Source organism: Corticium candelabrum, chromosome 4, assembly GCF_963422355.1.
Source record: "Corticium candelabrum chromosome 4, ooCorCand1.1, whole genome shotgun sequence".
Classification (NCBI taxonomy): domain Eukaryota; kingdom Metazoa; phylum Porifera; class Homoscleromorpha; order Homosclerophorida; family Plakinidae; genus Corticium; species Corticium candelabrum.
In genome coordinates, this window is record NC_085088.1 from 6450014 (window position 1) to 6466474 (window position 16461).

Consider the following 16461-nt stretch of genomic DNA (forward strand, 5'->3'; position numbering starts at 1 on the left):
AGAAACTAAGGTAGAGACACAAGATAGTGTCAGGCACTATACTGAATTATGTTTGTCACATCATTTAGTTACCTTTAGTTTGTAGATCTTCCACAGTGGCATTCAAATCAGATAGCATTTTACTGTTCTCTGTTAACTGAGCACTGAATTGCGATTTCTAACATAGTGTCACAATTATTAGTGTAAAAGTCAATAACTACATAATATTGTATGCTGTCTTACAATGCAGAGTTAGCATCGATAAAAACTACTTGTATTTTTTGTTGAAATACAACAAAACCTTCTAACCACCACAGTATTGGTAGACACGCTTTTAACAGGAAAATGATTAGGCTGAAAATTATCATACTAATGCACTCAACAAAGTGTCCCAAGCAGAAACTAGTTGCCTCCATTATTAGCGATACCTATACATTTAGTTTTGTCTAATAGTGATTTTATGTACACAATTATACAGTACACTGTACTGAGATGGTATGTTGTGTTAATAATTAAATGTTAATTTATACAGTATCCAAGAACGTCAGAAACATTACAAACTAAATTGCCGAAATAGAAATAAGTGATCACATCATGCTCATTTTCTTAGCAACAACGTTATAACTCAGTAAGTTTAATTAACTCTCAGGGGCAAACAAGATTTATTAGCACGTCTGTGTTCGCTAGCTGAAAAATGTTACCTGGTAGGAATTTGTGTCAGTATTACATCAGCTAAAAGTAACATAACGTTATTACTGCATGTCATTGTGCTACTCATCCATGTTGTTGGACTGAGAGTCTGCAGTCATTACTCTCCCATACTATGATGTACTTACAAGAAACAAAGATATGCAAGCACAGTTGAAACGAAAGCTTGAAATTTCAAGGCTGTAGGTGCCCAGTGTTTCCAATATGAAAGTATGAGTTCAATTAGTTATTAAAGGGTACATAAAAAATTAAATTAATTAGCTGACACTGATACATAGTAAGCACCTGCTCATTAGCCTCATCCAATGCTCTCCCTGTTTCATCCAGCTGCTGGGCCATCTGTGTCAGTTCATCCTCGAGGCTCTGTTGGTTGGGTAAAAACTCTTCATGGATCAATAACAATCACAACAATTGATGCACTAGCTCACATGGCTTCGTAGCTGTTCCTCTTCAAGAGCATATTTGACATCTTCAAGTTCTTCCATAGTTTGACGAACAAAGGCAATTTCTTCATCTCTGTGTAATTAACAAAATGATCAGATAATTGAATCGTGTCATCTCTAAGTCAATGTCTGAGATTACCATATTATTACCTCTGTTCATGTAACTGTTGTTGCAACATTACCAGTTCCTGCGGAGGCTGAACCCGAGTCTCTCCTGTTCGTTTGTTAAACCAGAACAGACCAAACTGTGCACTGTTAAGCTGCACCCACTCACTCTGTTACAAAAACAAATTATTAATTAATCAGTTTTAATAATTAAAAATAATAGACACACCGCAGAAGGATCTTTGGTTTGGTAACTCAAAATAATAAGCTGCTTTGCTACTGGTACAAACTCTTCATACGTTATGCGACCCACAGCAAATCTGGACAAGAAAATCAGATGAAATCAACCTTTACAAGACAAAATAGCTCATGGAATACCCAGGTAGTGCCTGCGTAATGGCAGATATTTCCTCATCTCTCAGATTGAGTGCGAGAGAGTCTGACTGCAGAAGTTGCATCAACTGTTCTCTGTTGAGGTAGCCTACCTGACCAGAGTCAGCCGTCGTAAACACCTCATAGATGACTTGTTCAAAAAGGTCCATTTCATGACCACTGCTATATCCTTGTGGAGGTGTATAGCTGTTACATATATACAAGAGTGAATCACTATAACTACCAAATAGACTGTTTTGACGTGTTTCAATGACAGACTGAACCTTGTCTGACCAGTAACTTTGCTAAACCACAACGAAGTACCAAACTCTGTCGCCAATTCAATCCATTCAAACTACAGTAACACAGAAAGACTAACAATTTTATTTCATGCATTGCAATAGACATAACATACTTACTGGAGACTTGTCTTGCAGCTGATAGACTGTCATTAGCACTTTCCTCAAAACAGGAATGCATTCCTCGTAACCTATTTTACCATCCTACATAAGCACAATCAAAAGTATTAATTTAGTAGTATTGAAGCCGTATTTACACCGTTGCTTCCACAGCTATAAGCCTTCTAAAAACTATGATAGAATTGTTGCAAAGAATTACGAATTTAGATGCCGCTTTCCTTTTAAATGCACTACTGGTAAAATCTATCTAAATTTGTACAGTCGTTTCACATGACTGGAAAGTCCGTAGTCATCAAAGTACAGTAGCGAGAGTTATCACATATGAGACATAAATATCGCTTATGGTTATGCGATGTTACTTTCCGGTATAAACGTAGTAAACCAAGAAAGCAATTTATTTCGCATTACCAGTTGCAGACAGGTAAGTTCTGTTGTTTATTTCTGACATAACTGAATTACACTGTTTGATAAAAAAATCTACCATAAACATTTCGCGAATCTGACTGGTGGTGTGTCCACTGTCTCTGGTTGCCATGTATGATCAATGGACTGAAATATGGACGTGGCACATTCCTGAGCGTGACAGACATAGCCCACCCCCCAGCATCCACACTTCCACACACATAGTCACAGACCGAAAGTCAGTTAACCCCATATGTTTTGGGTATGCCAGCTACCAAGTGGATTCACCGCACATGTGCAGACACACCCACGCAAACTTGAAATCGTGCCTTTATGCATACATCCGGACAGATTGCTGCCATGTTTGAAGTTGTGACTAGCTTAGCAGTGTACCAACACATACATTTGACTTGCAGTTGTTGAATTTCCACAGTAGAAACACTGCTACCGGCGCATCGTCTGTCACTATGGGTATAGGCTATTCCTCAATTCTAGCCAGCTCTTGTAGCTACCATATAAAGCTAGATACACGATCTGCGTTGCCGGCGGTGTCCGGCACCTTTCCTGGCTTATTTCACGCTCCGAGTTTCAGATGCCATCACGTGATGTTCTGTGCTCCACTCATTTCCTGGTCACGTGCAACTAGAAAACGATCAAGAAAGTGCCTTGTTGTTCAACAGCAAGCTATCTCAAAATGATAAATGGTAAATGTGTGGATAAAGAATCTAACACACTTGTCGTTAGCTTTCCCGAAATGTCAAGTACGAGGAGTGAAACTGCCGTGGCGAACAAGAACGCGATTCGCCTTTCTCTTTATGCTAGGGATAAAGACTGTATGTCATAGAAAGTGGTGCACCCTAAGATGTTCTCTTGTTCTGCTTCATTATGACACAACTTAAAATCGTGGCACGCTTTCAAGTTTGCATGGGTGTGCCTGCATGTGCACAGTGAATCATGAGCAGGGACCTTTAACAAAGTCCTATTTCTTATGGCTCATAGCTGAAATTGGTGCAAATGCATTGTAATAATATCTGGCCATCAGGCCACTTCAAAACATAGTGCTGTTTGCAGTCACCCACCTAATCCAATTTCCAGAAAAACAGAAAACAACACACCGTGAGTTTGTATGCTGATGTGTGGCGTGGTCTCAAAACCTCCTACCTCAGCAGCTAGTTCAGCTTATTGATCCTTAATTAATTAACGACTTTCTGGTACACATGCTTACTACATTATGTTAGACAAAACATGTATGCTAGAATCTTTGGGACTGACTAACCGACTGTCTGAGCTTAACTTAAGGCCTGTCCACACTGGCAACTGGATCGTGATCCAACCGCAACGCTGTCCACACTTGCAACTGGATTGCGATAAATCCAATCCACATTGCGAGGTGGTTTCGATCGCAATCGGTTGAATCCAATTAGAAATAGTGGGTGTTACCTTCACGTACGCTATGCGTGTAGTCGGAACATCTAACACTCCTCACTCTCGTCTTTGTTCTCACTCACCTGACGTCACTGTATCAACGCTTTCCACAAGCAAAGAAGCCACACGTACACATCGGTCATCAGTTACGTGATATCGAAAATGAGGCACAGGTATCGTTTTCACAGTGCAGTGTGGACGCTCGCTATCCCCATCGGATCACGATCCATTCTGGTTTAGTGTGGACAGTCCTTTATTTGTCTGACAACTGTAAACATGAATAGTTTTGGTCCGGCCTCATCAAAGATTTATGTAGTCTATATATTTCTAAGTATGATTTAATTGGCTCTATAATATAGACAGAAATGCAGTCCCCACCTTATCAAGGTCAGCTTCATCCTCCAGTTGTTTCATTTGAGCATCAGTCAAAGCTAAGTTCAGCTTTTGAGATCTAAAAATCTGTGATATCAAGAAAGATATATTAGTGTACCAATGTTTTCAACATAGTTGATTACCTTCCAGAATTCTACCGTTGATAGAAACCCATCATTATCCGCATCAGCCTTTGTGAAGATTGGCTGTGCTATTTCTTCGAAAGGGTCTTCAAACCTGTGCACCTGAGAGTCACCAGTGGCATGTCTTGCGCTACTTCCTTTCACTCTAGGAATTGCTCCTAAAACATCACTTCCTGTTGTTTCAGGTCGCCTCCTATACCGTCTTCTGTGTCCATGTCTATGTCCATGGCCATGTCCCCGACTCTTTTCCCTGGTACTTGGTAGTTTTGAGCTTGAAGAAGCTTGCGTGGCAAGTTTGTCTTTGCTGGCGGGATTCTGGTCATCCACACCACTAGTGCCTTGCTTCTCATTAGTCTCCTCACTAAGCACAGTAGGATCAGATTTTGCTTCTTTAATAGATGGCAACTGAGAGGCGTCTACAACACCAAAGTAACATCAAAGCACTTCTAGCTGAAGAAAAATTGTTTGCAATTATCACTTTGCTCTTCTTCCTGTGTGTCAATTACAGATTGCTGTTGCTGAGATGAGTCTTCTGCTTCTGCATTCTTTGACACGACTGCGTCAGTTTCACCCACATTTTCTCTTGGCTAAGGGTACACAAGTTAATTGGAAAAAGAGCCAAAATTAAGCAACAATCAAGCTACTTAAATTCACTAAACCTACTTCATAGCAAGTGCATCTATTAATTAGATTAGAAAAACGGTAAGCGCAATAACACAAACTGCACTGTGTAAGGAGGTCTCATGCATCACGTACACGCCCTAGCTTACATGTAGCTTACATATGATTTGTGAGTGTAAGCTGTATTTACACAAGTTTACATTTAGTCCGACCGCGTGCAAGCGCATGAAAACGAATCTAAGTGGTGTAAATACGGTATGGTGACAAGATAACCATGCGTTACCATGGAGTTTAAATGTGGTATCGCACGCATGTAAGCAAAGTTTACATGCAATGTAAATCCATGGTCGAAACTCAGTGCTGTACATGTCTAGAAGTTGCACAATAGAAACAACAACAGTAAGAAATCCACACATAGCCTAGCATTAAAACATTCAAATTGCTGCTAAAATGTTTTAAGAACAATACGTTTGTCAATGTAACTGATGTCAAACGCAGCTCAATAAACAACCAAAACATAGAGATATATAATTATTCCAATTGGCATTAGAACATCTTGACATTTCAAAAGCTACATGGAGTGGTTTTTCAATGTGATATCTCTATATCCACAAACATGCAAATGTTTGTTAAATACTTTTGTGGGTAAATATATAATACAGTAGATCCAGAAACTTTTGTACCCATGAAATTTTAGTTATTTTCGCGTACAGATATCTGGTAGTACTAAAATAGCATGAATACTAATTGTATACATAGATGCACTTGAATTTAGTTACAGTGTACAGTGCCGAAGTACCGTATGAAAAGAGAATGTGTACGAACTACTTCATGGGCAGATGGAAGTACTAAAATTTATGAGTATGAAAATTTCTAGATTTACAATACACACACTATTTAGTACTGAAGCTCTAGCAGATTGTATATGACATACTGTACTTCAACAGCACCAACAGTTCATGCAATTCTAAGCAGTAGCTAGGCTACTGTAGTCTATAAAGGTTTGGCAGGTCTGTATCCCCACTTTTTTCAACACTGAACTATAACACAAACATGGCATGCCATTCTGTACATGTCCATGCAGTTGTACAACTTACTGATCCAATTAAGTGTCCTACAGCCATGAACAGTAAATGAGGACACAAGAATTCGCAGTTAAACAGGCTATTACCAATTGTCAGTTAATTACTAACATCAGTACTTTGCTATCTCCAAGCTACCAAATTTCGCAACACTTACCCTAATGACACAACACGTACATGCGCAATTCCTACATATTAAATAATCATTATAAAATCATTTATGCAATAACTGACTGCATACTGGCGCGGCCATGCTGTAAAGTCTGCCAGCCATTATTTGCAGAGCAATATCACCCACTTAGCTATACCTACTACCTAGTAGTGTTATTCAGACAAGACCTTGCACTTCTAGTCTATCAGTGTAACAACCGCAACAGACACAACAAGAAACTACAACCTGGCTTTCTCGTTTTAGCTCGTCGTCTGCAGCAGCAGCGTCTTCGGCCATACTGTTTATGTACCGTCGTCGCAGTGACACGTGTGCTTCTACGCATGCGCTTATGCAAATGTTTACCTTTGCTGTACAACAAACACCGAATTGCATAGTAAACTATTCGTAGATAGGTATGCTCAATTGCAACTCTAGCTGAATGGCATTAGTAAAAGCTGTTGGTTGTGATCTTGTCACCCTCTACGAGAGACTGAAAGTGCTAAGCTTAAGTCAACAACTCAACGTGGGCTCAGACACTGCGGAGGACAGCTACCTTCGAGTGTTTGTCTGTGTGTGAGTGTGAATGTGTGTATGTGCGTGCGTGTGTGTGCAGCGTGCGTGTGTGTCCAAATTGTTACAATCAATTAGGCACGCAGCAAACTGAAAGACCAATGTGCTCTGCTTTGCACATCCAACCTCTACCAAGTAAACGTCAATAACTCACATACCATTGTCAACTACCTCCACTTGTATGTCAATTAATACTTAGTATAGAACTAATGAATGTAAGAGATGACTTGTTGTAGCACATTTCTATGACTGCTTTTCAGTAGCAACTGATGGCTCCTCTACACCTGCCTGGTGCATCAATTCACCAACATTCTTCTCTAAATCATCCAACCTGTTGCTCATTTCATCCAGTAAACAACCAGTCAATTAAGGTTCAATAGTTACACGTGAATAAAAGTCATCACGAAGACATGCCATAACTTCAATTTACACCAAAGAAGAGGATATTCCTGCCAAGGATTTGATCCGACATTGTATGAAACTTGTCTTGCTACAAAATACGTAAGTACAACACATATTGAGTCTTCCTGTCTCTATATCATCAGCTACTAGAAACTACACAATTCAAACATTAATCTAGCAAATACTGCAGCTAATTAATAAACACCAAAAAACCCATAATGCAACACACGAGCTTACAGGATGTCCTCTATTGTACTTAGCACTATAACTTATCACGGTAAACTTTGACAATTCAAGAGTCACTATACTCATTGCCCACAACATAAAATAAGCATCTTTCTCAAACCATTAACCCTAAGCAGTAACATCAGTCTATTGCAGTATGATAGAAGCAAACAGCATGCCAAAGAAATAATAATTTCAAAAGTCTATATAACATTCTCTTCAATTGAATCATGCATGGATTGGCCAAGTAGATGAATGTCCATACAAGATAGAAGATCACAAACTCTTCAGAGTAAGGGTGTGACAATACACCCAATAACAAATCAATACTAAATAATCCAGGTTGTCAAATCCTACAACACTTACAAAGTCATCTGCGACTAGACGCTCCTCAGATAGACAGACACTCATACACTAGTCATTGATTTTAGTACCTACATCAGAAGTAAAGTGTGCCTATTCTACTTGTGATAGACTTTACAAAACTGACTGATTTTGAGGTATGAGCATACCATAGGTATAACTGATCGACCTAAGTACTGATACAATCTTCAACATAACTAGCACTTTTCTCTACACAAAGTCTTGAATCAGTATATTAGAGGCTTAATTAATTGCCCTTATCATGCAATCCCAGGTTGTCTCACTAACTCTAGTACAAAAAGACTAACACAACTACATCCAAATTATCAACTTACAACCACATAGGCAGTGAGGCTGAGTCTGTACCAACTATGAAGAATTAACGTACAAGTACAAGGTCTTGTTACTTAATCAATTAACTGAAATCCACAGCAAGTGTATGGCGAAAGTACAAGCATTCGCAGGACGAAAATACATAAAAGACGTTGCTATGACGTCCGCCTCACCATTTGCTGCAACAGATTCTGCACCTGCAAGTAATATAAACACAAAAGTGGTAGCACAGGCAAACACGACAGTATGTCCTATAAAACATACAACGCCTGCTAGATCTTGGACGTTCTCCGAATGCGGAACACCCTCGCTGTTCTCCGCCATTAGTCGTTACGTTGATATCTGTGAACGCGTCATAGCTACGACGTCATTGTTAGAGTGTCAGGGAAAGTGTAGCGAGGATCTTTGGTTGGATTTTTGTGTGTGGTCTCTCCGTCTCTCTAAACATGGAACGAAGAAGCGAGAAGGGGAGTCGATATAGAGCGCTTCTCAAGAGGGCAATTTTTATGGTTCCGCTTATGTTGCTGGTTTTCTCGTCGGTGTATGGAGTAACCGTTACCAAGTACGTTCGTTTGTGTGTTATTGCTAGAAGTTTTAGTGTTGTGAAGTCTTCACAACGGCCTGATAGCGAAATTCAAGAAGTCGCTTTTTGTCGTGTGTGTGTGTGTGTGTGTGTGTGTGTGTGTGTGCGTGCGTGCGTGTGTGTGTGTGTGTGTGTGTGTGTGTGTGTGTGTGTGTGTGTGTGTGTGTGTCACTGTCTCTGTCACTGTGTCTGTCACTGTGTCTGTCTGTCTGTCTGTCTGTCTGTCAATGGTAGTATATTTTCAAACATGAACTATGGTACAATAGCAAATAAAGGCTAATTACGAGTCCATACAGATTTCAAGTTCTATAAGATTATAAGGACATAAAGTCCTTGTTTATGGTCTGTCTGTCTGTCTGTCTGTCTGTCTTGTTCAAATAAAGTAACGTAATAGCATGTTTGTCTGTCTGTCTCTGCTTGTCTCTAGCTGGCTGACTTGCTGGCTGGCTGACTTGCTGGCTGGCTATGATTTATAGAACTAGTCTAAATCACATGACTTAGTTAAACCATATGAGAGTTCACTAACACGTATTATGCAAGTAGATGCATGTAGAGCTTTAATTAATAATTGAACAACATGCTCAACAATGAGTACGTTTTAGTAAACTAGAAATATTTAATTCATAAAACGCTGTCCCAGTGTGACAAGATACAGTAGAGATGTGAAGAATTGACTCGAAAATAATGGCTGTAGCATCTGCAGAAATGCACTAGACCTGAAGGTCAAGCTATTGCTGTGGTGATCTCATACTGAAGCCATTGTGTTACATAAAGAAGCTACTAAAGATGATACTTGATTCATAAATATATGGTACTGGCTGGCTTTGTATCTGTTTGTGTGTTTGTTTTGTATATATAGCTGCCTTTTGTTCCACCCTTAGTTTATAATACTGCTTCCCTTTTGGCATGTAGGACCTACTCTAGCTGTAGTGTAAAGGGCATGCATGCTACACACACACACACACACACACACACACACACACACACACACACACACACACACACACACACACACACACACACACACACACACACACACACACACACACACAATTCATTTTGTAAGAGCAGAAAACTCTGTTGGCCAATGTACCTATTCTGTCACTGTTTAATGAGACAGTCTTGTTTTATCTATAAGCAATCAGAAATGGGACTTTGTAAATGTCAATGTTACAAGTGAATGAGATTGAGCAAATAGTATACTCAAAAGTCATTGATCTACTTCTGGTCTGAATGTGTGTTTGTGTATGTGTGTGTGTGCACACGTGCACGCAGAGTGTGTGAGTGGCTGTTTCTGCTCAAACTGTGTCACACTTCTAGTCAAAATGGTTCATGAAGCAGTATGTTTGTTTGTCCATGGCAACCACAGACAATGAACAATCGTAACACCAGATCTTGTTGGAAATAAACAACAGAAATCTACTTGTCTGCAACTGCTAACGTGAATTCAGTCTTTTTCCTGACTTTGTACATTTATACGGGAACCTAACATTGCATGGCCATGAGCAGTTGTAATAACTTTCGTTACATTGACAATTGCTAAGTATTTTAGTGATGTACTGGGAAACAACACTTACGTATAATTTTGGATAGATTAGTCCCTAGAAGTAAGTGACATCCAAATTCGTAATACTTTGCAACAAGTCAGACGTAGCTCTTCAAAGGGCTCATAGCTGTGGAAGCAAGGATGACAACACACAGCTTCGGTTACAAAGTTTGCTAAAAGGCAAATAACGTAACTGTCACAACAAGTCACTACCCAATAATGAATGTCTATTCTTACAAAAGTGCATTCTTCATGTTACAATAATTATCTTTTGCAGTGCTCCGACAACTAGCATTTCATCTACAAAGAATGTTAGTACCACCGAAATTATTCAACCTACCGAAGTACCAAACCAGGAGCAAATTGGTGCACTAACCATCTTCTTTATACTTCTGTTATTGTGTTAGTACACTGCACTTTGAATGGTGTTTACGTCGTCTCACATTATTTTCTACAGTGATATCAATTCTTCTTGTGTATGGTCTAATTAAAGCCAAGTTCCACTATTTGCCAGAAAGCATTGCGTGTGTCTTACTTGGTCAGTATATGTATGTTATCATTGATGTGGTCTTTGCCTACTGGTGACTTTCTAGGAGCAATAGTTGGACTCTTGCTACAAGTCTTGCCCATTGGTGATTGGAAAGTAAGCTCACTGCTCATTATATAGTTTATGGAGGTTTGATTGTGTGGTTAATACTTAAGTTAAGTCACTTTCTCTAATTGCTCACTCTCTGTTGAGATGGAAGTTGTGTAAACTGGTTCAAAAAAATTTTGAGCGTGAAATAACTTGACTCCGTTGTGGTTATGTTGTTCTGCATGCACGTGTGACAGTGTCTGTGTTGTAGCAATCTGTTGTTTCATATGTAGCAAAGTTGTATCAATGAGGTGCACTTTGGTCTGAATTAAAGGAGAACTCTCACCAAATACTAAAACCTGTTGAAAGAAAGATGCAAGGCCTGGTATCTTCTTGCAGGAAACCTACGGTCCAGACAGCCACAGAAGCAGAGAATGGGCAACGAGTTGTTCAGACGATTCCCCGTATCTAGCACAAAGTCTTACTCTCTGGAAGTAACTACTTTAGGTTTAACCATACCAAGTGCTCCTAACACACCCAAAATGCAGCGAGACATGATCTATGAACTAATCTAAAAGGATCTCTTTCTGAGGCTCCTTGGTTGTATTGACATGGTTGATACTTGCATGATAACTTTGGGGTCTCAGTTTGCTTTAGTCAATAAGTCACAACTCGACACCACCACAATCCTTACCTTGAAATGTGCACACATGTCGGTCTTCCTTGCTAACCAGCAATCAGAGTTACGGTCATGCCACATACGGGTGCTAAACACGCCCACGCAGGTAATTTCAATGCTTTATTTCTTTGTTACGGTGAACTTCTGCGGTAAACGGTTACAAAGGGTTGTTTCATGAAGTGACAGCTTTCATCTGAGAGACGGTTGATTTTGGTGAGAGTTTCCCTTTAACAGTGCATTACTATAAGCGAATTTTAATTGTGATGCATTTTCAACAGTGACACGTACAGACACTCCTGAACACAAATAATACCGAACTTAAAATGTTTAGTGGAAATGTTAATATCGAAAACAAATCAATAATTACCCGAGGCTCGGATATCCGGGCTAAGGGTATAGTAATGGGCCGACATGCGACCATACGACCGTATCTTTGGTTAGGTATGCCTGACCTTCTTGGTCTATGACATATTACATTTTCCACAGACTAAAGGAGTGACCTTTGTTATCTAATTGTTCATATGGCTATTGTTGTGTATTAAAGGTATATGTTTGCTATAGGCTGAAGAAGCACTACATCCTACTATATTTTTCCTGGTGTTGTTGCCACCGATTATTTTTGAGTCGGGCTACTCACTGCACAAAGTAGGTGACCTGTTTCTTTCTTACTGAATAGTGTTGTTGCACTGCTTTGAATCTGCAGGGAAACTTTTTTCAAAACATTGGGTCTATTCTGGTTTTTGCCATAATTGGCACTGCAATATCAGCAGTTGTTATAGGAGGTTTCGTTTATGTCTTGGGAAGGGTACAGTATTGTGTGTGTTCATTGTATCAATTTTTCTGTACCCGCTACCGATGTTTGCTATGTCTTAGGCTGGTGTTGTGTATAAGCTTTCTGCCATTGAGAGGTCGGTTGAATGGTGGTGTAGTTAGTTTGTGCTGATTGTGACAACTTTTTTTTGACAGTTTTGCGTTTGGCTCTCTTATTTCTGCTGTTGATCCGGTTGCAACTCTGGCTCTATTTCAAGCTTTGGATGTCGATCCAATCTTTTACATGTTAGTCTTTGGTGAAAGCGTTCTGAACGATGCCGTCTCTATTGTAATGACAAGGTAACTTTCTCTGCACATTCATTGAACATGCACGCCTAGGTGTGTACAGTGTGTGTGTGTGTGTGTGTGTGTGTGTGTGTGTGTGTGTGTGTGTGCAGTGTTCGAAATTTGCAAAAATGTTTAGTCGCCAAACAAATTTAGCGACGCCCTCGGAGTCCTGACCATGCAAAAGGAGTCATTCTTGTGAGTTTACAAAGTAACATATTGTACAATATTGACACGGGTGCATTTCATTCTCTAAATCGCTTCCTGTGGCAAGTCTTCTTCATCCTAAGTGAGACTACCCCCTCTCCTCTGCACTTTCTACATATTACACTACAATTTCTCTGTCATAATCATAACGTCTTATGTAAACACCCAAGAAGGCCAGGTTGCTTGTAATTATTAGTCATAACAAGCTGTGAGAACCGTAGCAGAATGCAGCTAATGAATTGCGCACTATACTTCTTAGTTGAGTTTTTGCCCCGCTAAATTGAAATGTTTTCTGTCCCAGCTTCATCTTGTTGCCAAGCAGAACTTCATTCTCAGAAGGCATTGTAAACCTGTAAACCTACCTGCCTAATTGCCTTATCAGTTTTCAATTAATTAGGTAGCATTTGTTTATTCTAGCACTACCCCACTGCGTTTGTGGTATATGGTTTCCATTCTGATTGCCCGTTAAAGGCACTCAATCTAACTCGTTACCTAGTAGAATAAGCCTCACCTAGTAGAATAAGCCTCATGTCACCCTTACTACAATTATTGAATACACAACACGCTAAGACGGGCACAATTAAAGTATCTAATCGCGTTACACTGTGATACAGAGATGTGGGAGTCTCACGCAAGGTTTGGCGACTAACCCCCTAGAGTCTGGTCGCTAGACAGTAAGTCTTAGTCGCCATTGTCGACTAAAACCCCCTAATTTCGAACACTGGTGTGTGCACGTGTGTGTGTGTGTGCACGTGTGTGTGTGTGTGCACGTGTGTGTGTGTGTGTGTGTGTGTGTGTGTGCGCGCATGTGTGTGCGTAAGTGCATGTGTGTGTCTTCATGTGTGACATTGTTACAACTCTTTCTTATAGCTCCATACTTGCTTTCCGAGGTCCCACAGAGGCATCAGCCAGCTCAATATTGTTAGCATTTGGCCACTTCCTACTAATGTTTTTGGGATCCTCTGTTATTGGCGTTGTATTTGGACTTATCAGTGCATTGGTATTTTGATCAACATATTTATTACAGTAATACACTTATCAGGCAACTGATGTAGTTACTTAAATACATCAACCTCAGAAGTGTTCCATCACTTGAGCTGGGAACTGTACTTATATTTGCTTATGCTCCGTATGCATTTGCTGAAACACTGCAACTGTCTGGTAAACCTCTGATTTGACTTGACCGTGTATACCAATTGGTATAGCAATGTGTCGTGTTAGGAATTATGGCTATTTTGTTCTGTGGGATAGTCATGTCTCACTACACTCACTTCAATCTATCATCAGCCTCCCAAATTACTGTGCAACTGGCGTTTCGGACTATTGCTTTCCTGTCAGGTATGAGCAAGTTGTCGCTATGTTTACTTCTATGACTACTTTGTCGACTAATGCTCTTGTTGCAGAGACATGTGTGTTTGCCTATATCGGCTTGGCCATTTTCAGTTTTCATCATGAATTCAAGCTTTCGCTCATCTTGTGGAGTGTTGTCAGTAGCTATACTTGTGTGTGTGTGTGTGTGTGTGTGTGTGTGTGTGTGTGTGTGTGTGTGTGTGTGTGTGTGTGTGTGTGCGTGTGCATCTGCATGTGATTGTGTGTGTGTGTGTGTGTGTGTGCGCACGTGTGCATGTGTGTGTGTGTGTGTGTGTGTGTGTGTGTGCACGTGCGCATGCGTCTGTGTGTGCGTGCGTGTGTGTGCATGTGTGTGTGTGTGTGTGCATGCGTGTGTGTGCATGCGTGTGTGTGCATGTGTGTGTGTGTGTGTGTGTGTGTGTGTGTGTGTGTGTGTGTGTGCGTGCGTGTGTGTGCATTTGCATGTGAGTTGTGTTTGTGTGTGTGCATGTGTGTGCATCTGCATGTGTGTGTGTGTGTGTGTGTGTGTGTGTGTGTGTGTGTGTGTGTGTGCATGTGTGTGCATGTGAGTACAGACATGCATGTCATTGTGCATGTTTCGTGTCTGCATGTTACTTGTCTATTCTAATGTTTGCCTATAGTTCCTTATCCTACTTGGACGAGCTTTTAACATCTTCCCACTGTCCCTGGTGGTCAACCGTTGCCGTTCAGTAAAGATAAGTTTCCAGAACCAAGTTATTATGTGGTTTAGTGGTACGCTCATTCTTGCTTCAGTTACACATGAGCTGTATTTGCACTGTGATACGTATAGGACTCCGCGGTGCCATTGCATTTGCTTTGTCCCTCCACTTACCATTTGAGAGCGAGACTAGAGCTGTTCTTATTACCACAACATTGATCATTGTCCTGGTGACAATAGTAATATTAGGTGGCTCAACTTTGCCTCTATTAAAGGTAGAATATTGAATATTGACTATTGTTGTCATGTATTATGTTAATTAACTGTTTTTATGCTAGATTTTACGGTCGCACTATGCGGACAAGTTGGTCATGAGTAAAACAGAAGATCAGGTTACTAGCTATTGCAGTTGTTTGTCTGCCCTTTATATGTTTACGTTCAATGTGTTAGGGCACGACAATTGATGCAGAAGATTTGGAGCAAACGGAACGGTTATCTGGAGGCATATTTTTTGAATTGGATCAAAAGTGAGTTCCAATGGTAACACACACTGATAAGTCTTGATAGTAATTCGTAATTTCTTTGACCTAAAGGTTCGTAATTCCTTTTTTCCGACGGCAGTTTACACAGAAGGTGAGAAATTGTGTTTATTTTTATAGCAAGGTTGTCTGTTGTGCTGCAGTAGGGCAGTTATTGCGTGTGTACGTGTGTTAGGAAGTAGAAGACTCACATATTGAGATGCAGAAAATGACCAGTCAGTGGTACAATGGTGTGACTCAAGTGCCATCATCAGATGAAGAGTCACTTCAGACGAAAGAAACTGTGGGTGGAAGTGATGATATTCAGAGTGATGCTTTGTGATGGTTAACAACTTTCACAGTTTTTTATCATAGATATATGAGGATAGGTAGTGATAGATGAACATTGGCAATTGATTAATTGATAGTTTATGTGTAACACCTTGAAGGTGTGGTAAGCATTTTGATATTGACTATTTTGTCAAGTGACATCAATTCAAGCATTTGATATGCAATTGTGCCTTGTCTCTGCTTCTTTCCCTTGACTGATAGCAATTGCCAAATGGCTGGTTGGTTAAAGTGTACGACAAGAGCGCTTGCATTTAGCTGCTTCCACCTCTATTAGAGCAGCCAAAGTCTACATTGCCTCACATGCATACTTACATGTACAGTACCTCTTTGTCTTGTATGAGAGCAAACACTCTACTCATTACAAATAAGCATTGACGGTAGCTCGTCCCAAGACTCATGTAAGCCTGGCAGCGTCCCGTTCACGTGAGTCTGGGGACGAGGCTACATGGCATAGTCCTTCCTGTCATTTGAAGACGTTGTTTCTGAAGAAAGTGACAAAGAAAAAGAATAATACGTGACACTCTACTGACATCTGGACGTGAGTACTTTGATGTGTTCACATCCTGATCCCATATACTATTTAAAAAGATGTATTAATTGGTAAGAAAGTGAACAACTACACGCATATGGCAGCTAGCAAATAAAACCATGGCTAAAATCAATGCCATTGTGAAATGCTCTCTTTTAGGTGAGAATTGAAATGCACACGTTGTATACGTAGTTGTTTTTGTATTGTAAAGTGAATACAAACTCTTGTAGACAGA

General features: G+C 40.1%; 3 protein-coding genes across 3 annotated transcripts; 1 reads left to right on the forward strand and 2 right to left on the reverse strand.

Annotated features, from left to right (window-relative positions):
• Positions 1-64: 64 nt before the first annotated feature.
• Positions 65-6525, reverse strand: LOC134178515 (uncharacterized). The gene is made up of 12 exons (XM_062645389.1): positions 6469-6525; positions 4847-4955; positions 4369-4784; positions 4232-4312; positions 2027-2110; positions 1892-1962; positions 1614-1814; positions 1465-1555; positions 1281-1405; positions 1116-1203; positions 973-1050; positions 65-157 (listed from the first exon to the last, which is right to left on the reverse strand). The coding sequence occupies exons 1-12, from the start codon at positions 6517-6519 to the stop codon at positions 65-67; spliced, it is 1488 nt and encodes a 495-aa protein (XP_062501373.1). The 5' UTR covers positions 6520-6525.
• A 316-nt stretch (positions 6526-6841) lies between these two features.
• LOC134178274 (heat shock factor-binding protein 1-like) lies at positions 6842-8461 on the reverse strand. The gene is made up of 4 exons (XM_062645126.1): positions 8380-8461; positions 8289-8312; positions 7240-7282; positions 6842-7142 (listed from the first exon to the last, which is right to left on the reverse strand). The coding sequence occupies exons 1-4, from the start codon at positions 8437-8439 to the stop codon at positions 7036-7038; spliced, it is 234 nt and encodes a 77-aa protein (XP_062501110.1). The 5' UTR covers positions 8440-8461; the 3' UTR covers positions 6842-7035.
• Positions 8462-8479: 18 nt separating this feature from the next.
• LOC134178275 (sodium/hydrogen exchanger 8-like) lies at positions 8480-15861 on the forward strand. Its single transcript, XM_062645127.1, has 18 exons — positions 8480-8677; positions 10522-10646; positions 10702-10782; positions 10838-10887; positions 12059-12142; positions 12201-12302; positions 12371-12405; positions 12464-12607; positions 13670-13799; positions 13855-13960; positions 14021-14137; positions 14203-14285; positions 14791-14902; positions 14961-15103; positions 15167-15220; positions 15279-15355; positions 15422-15461; positions 15543-15861. The coding sequence occupies exons 1-18, from the start codon at positions 8562-8564 to the stop codon at positions 15687-15689; spliced, it is 1746 nt and encodes a 581-aa protein (XP_062501111.1). The 5' UTR covers positions 8480-8561; the 3' UTR covers positions 15690-15861.
• Positions 15862-16461: the final 600 nt, after the last annotated feature.

Bases quoted from the DNA above. Each gene is read 5' to 3' on its own strand.
- LOC134178274 (XM_062645126.1), bottom strand. From the start codon at position 8,439: ATGGCGGAGAACAGCGAGGGTGTTCCGCATTCGGAGAACGTCCAAGAT. The intron at 8,313-8,379 runs GTATGTTTTATA...TATTACTTGCAG, and splicing joins TCCAAGATCTAGCAGGCGTT to GTGCAGAATCTGTTGCAGCA. The intron at 7,283-8,288 runs GTGAGGCGGACG...CGTATTTTGTAG, and splicing joins AGAATCTGTTGCAGCAAATG to CAAGACAAGTTTCATACAAT.
- LOC134178515 (XM_062645389.1), bottom strand. From the start codon at position 6,519: ATGGCCGAAGACGCTGCTGCTGCAGACGACGAGCTAAAACGAGAAAGC. The intron at 2,111-4,231 runs GTGGGGACTGCA...GTGCTTATGTAG, and splicing joins ATGAAGCTGACCTTGATAAG to GATGGTAAAATAGGTTACGA. The intron at 1,204-1,280 runs GTAATAATATGG...TTAATTACACAG, and splicing joins CAACAGTTACATGAACAGAG to AGATGAAGAAATTGCCTTTG.
- LOC134178275 (XM_062645127.1), top strand. From the start codon at position 8,562: ATGGAACGAAGAAGCGAGAAGGGGAGTCGATATAGAGCGCTTCTCAAG. The intron at 15,356-15,421 runs GTGAGTTCCAAT...TTTGACCTAAAG, and splicing joins TTTTTTGAATTGGATCAAAA to GTTCGTAATTCCTTTTTTCC. The intron at 15,462-15,542 runs GTGAGAAATTGT...TACGTGTGTTAG, and splicing joins GACGGCAGTTTACACAGAAG to GAAGTAGAAGACTCACATAT.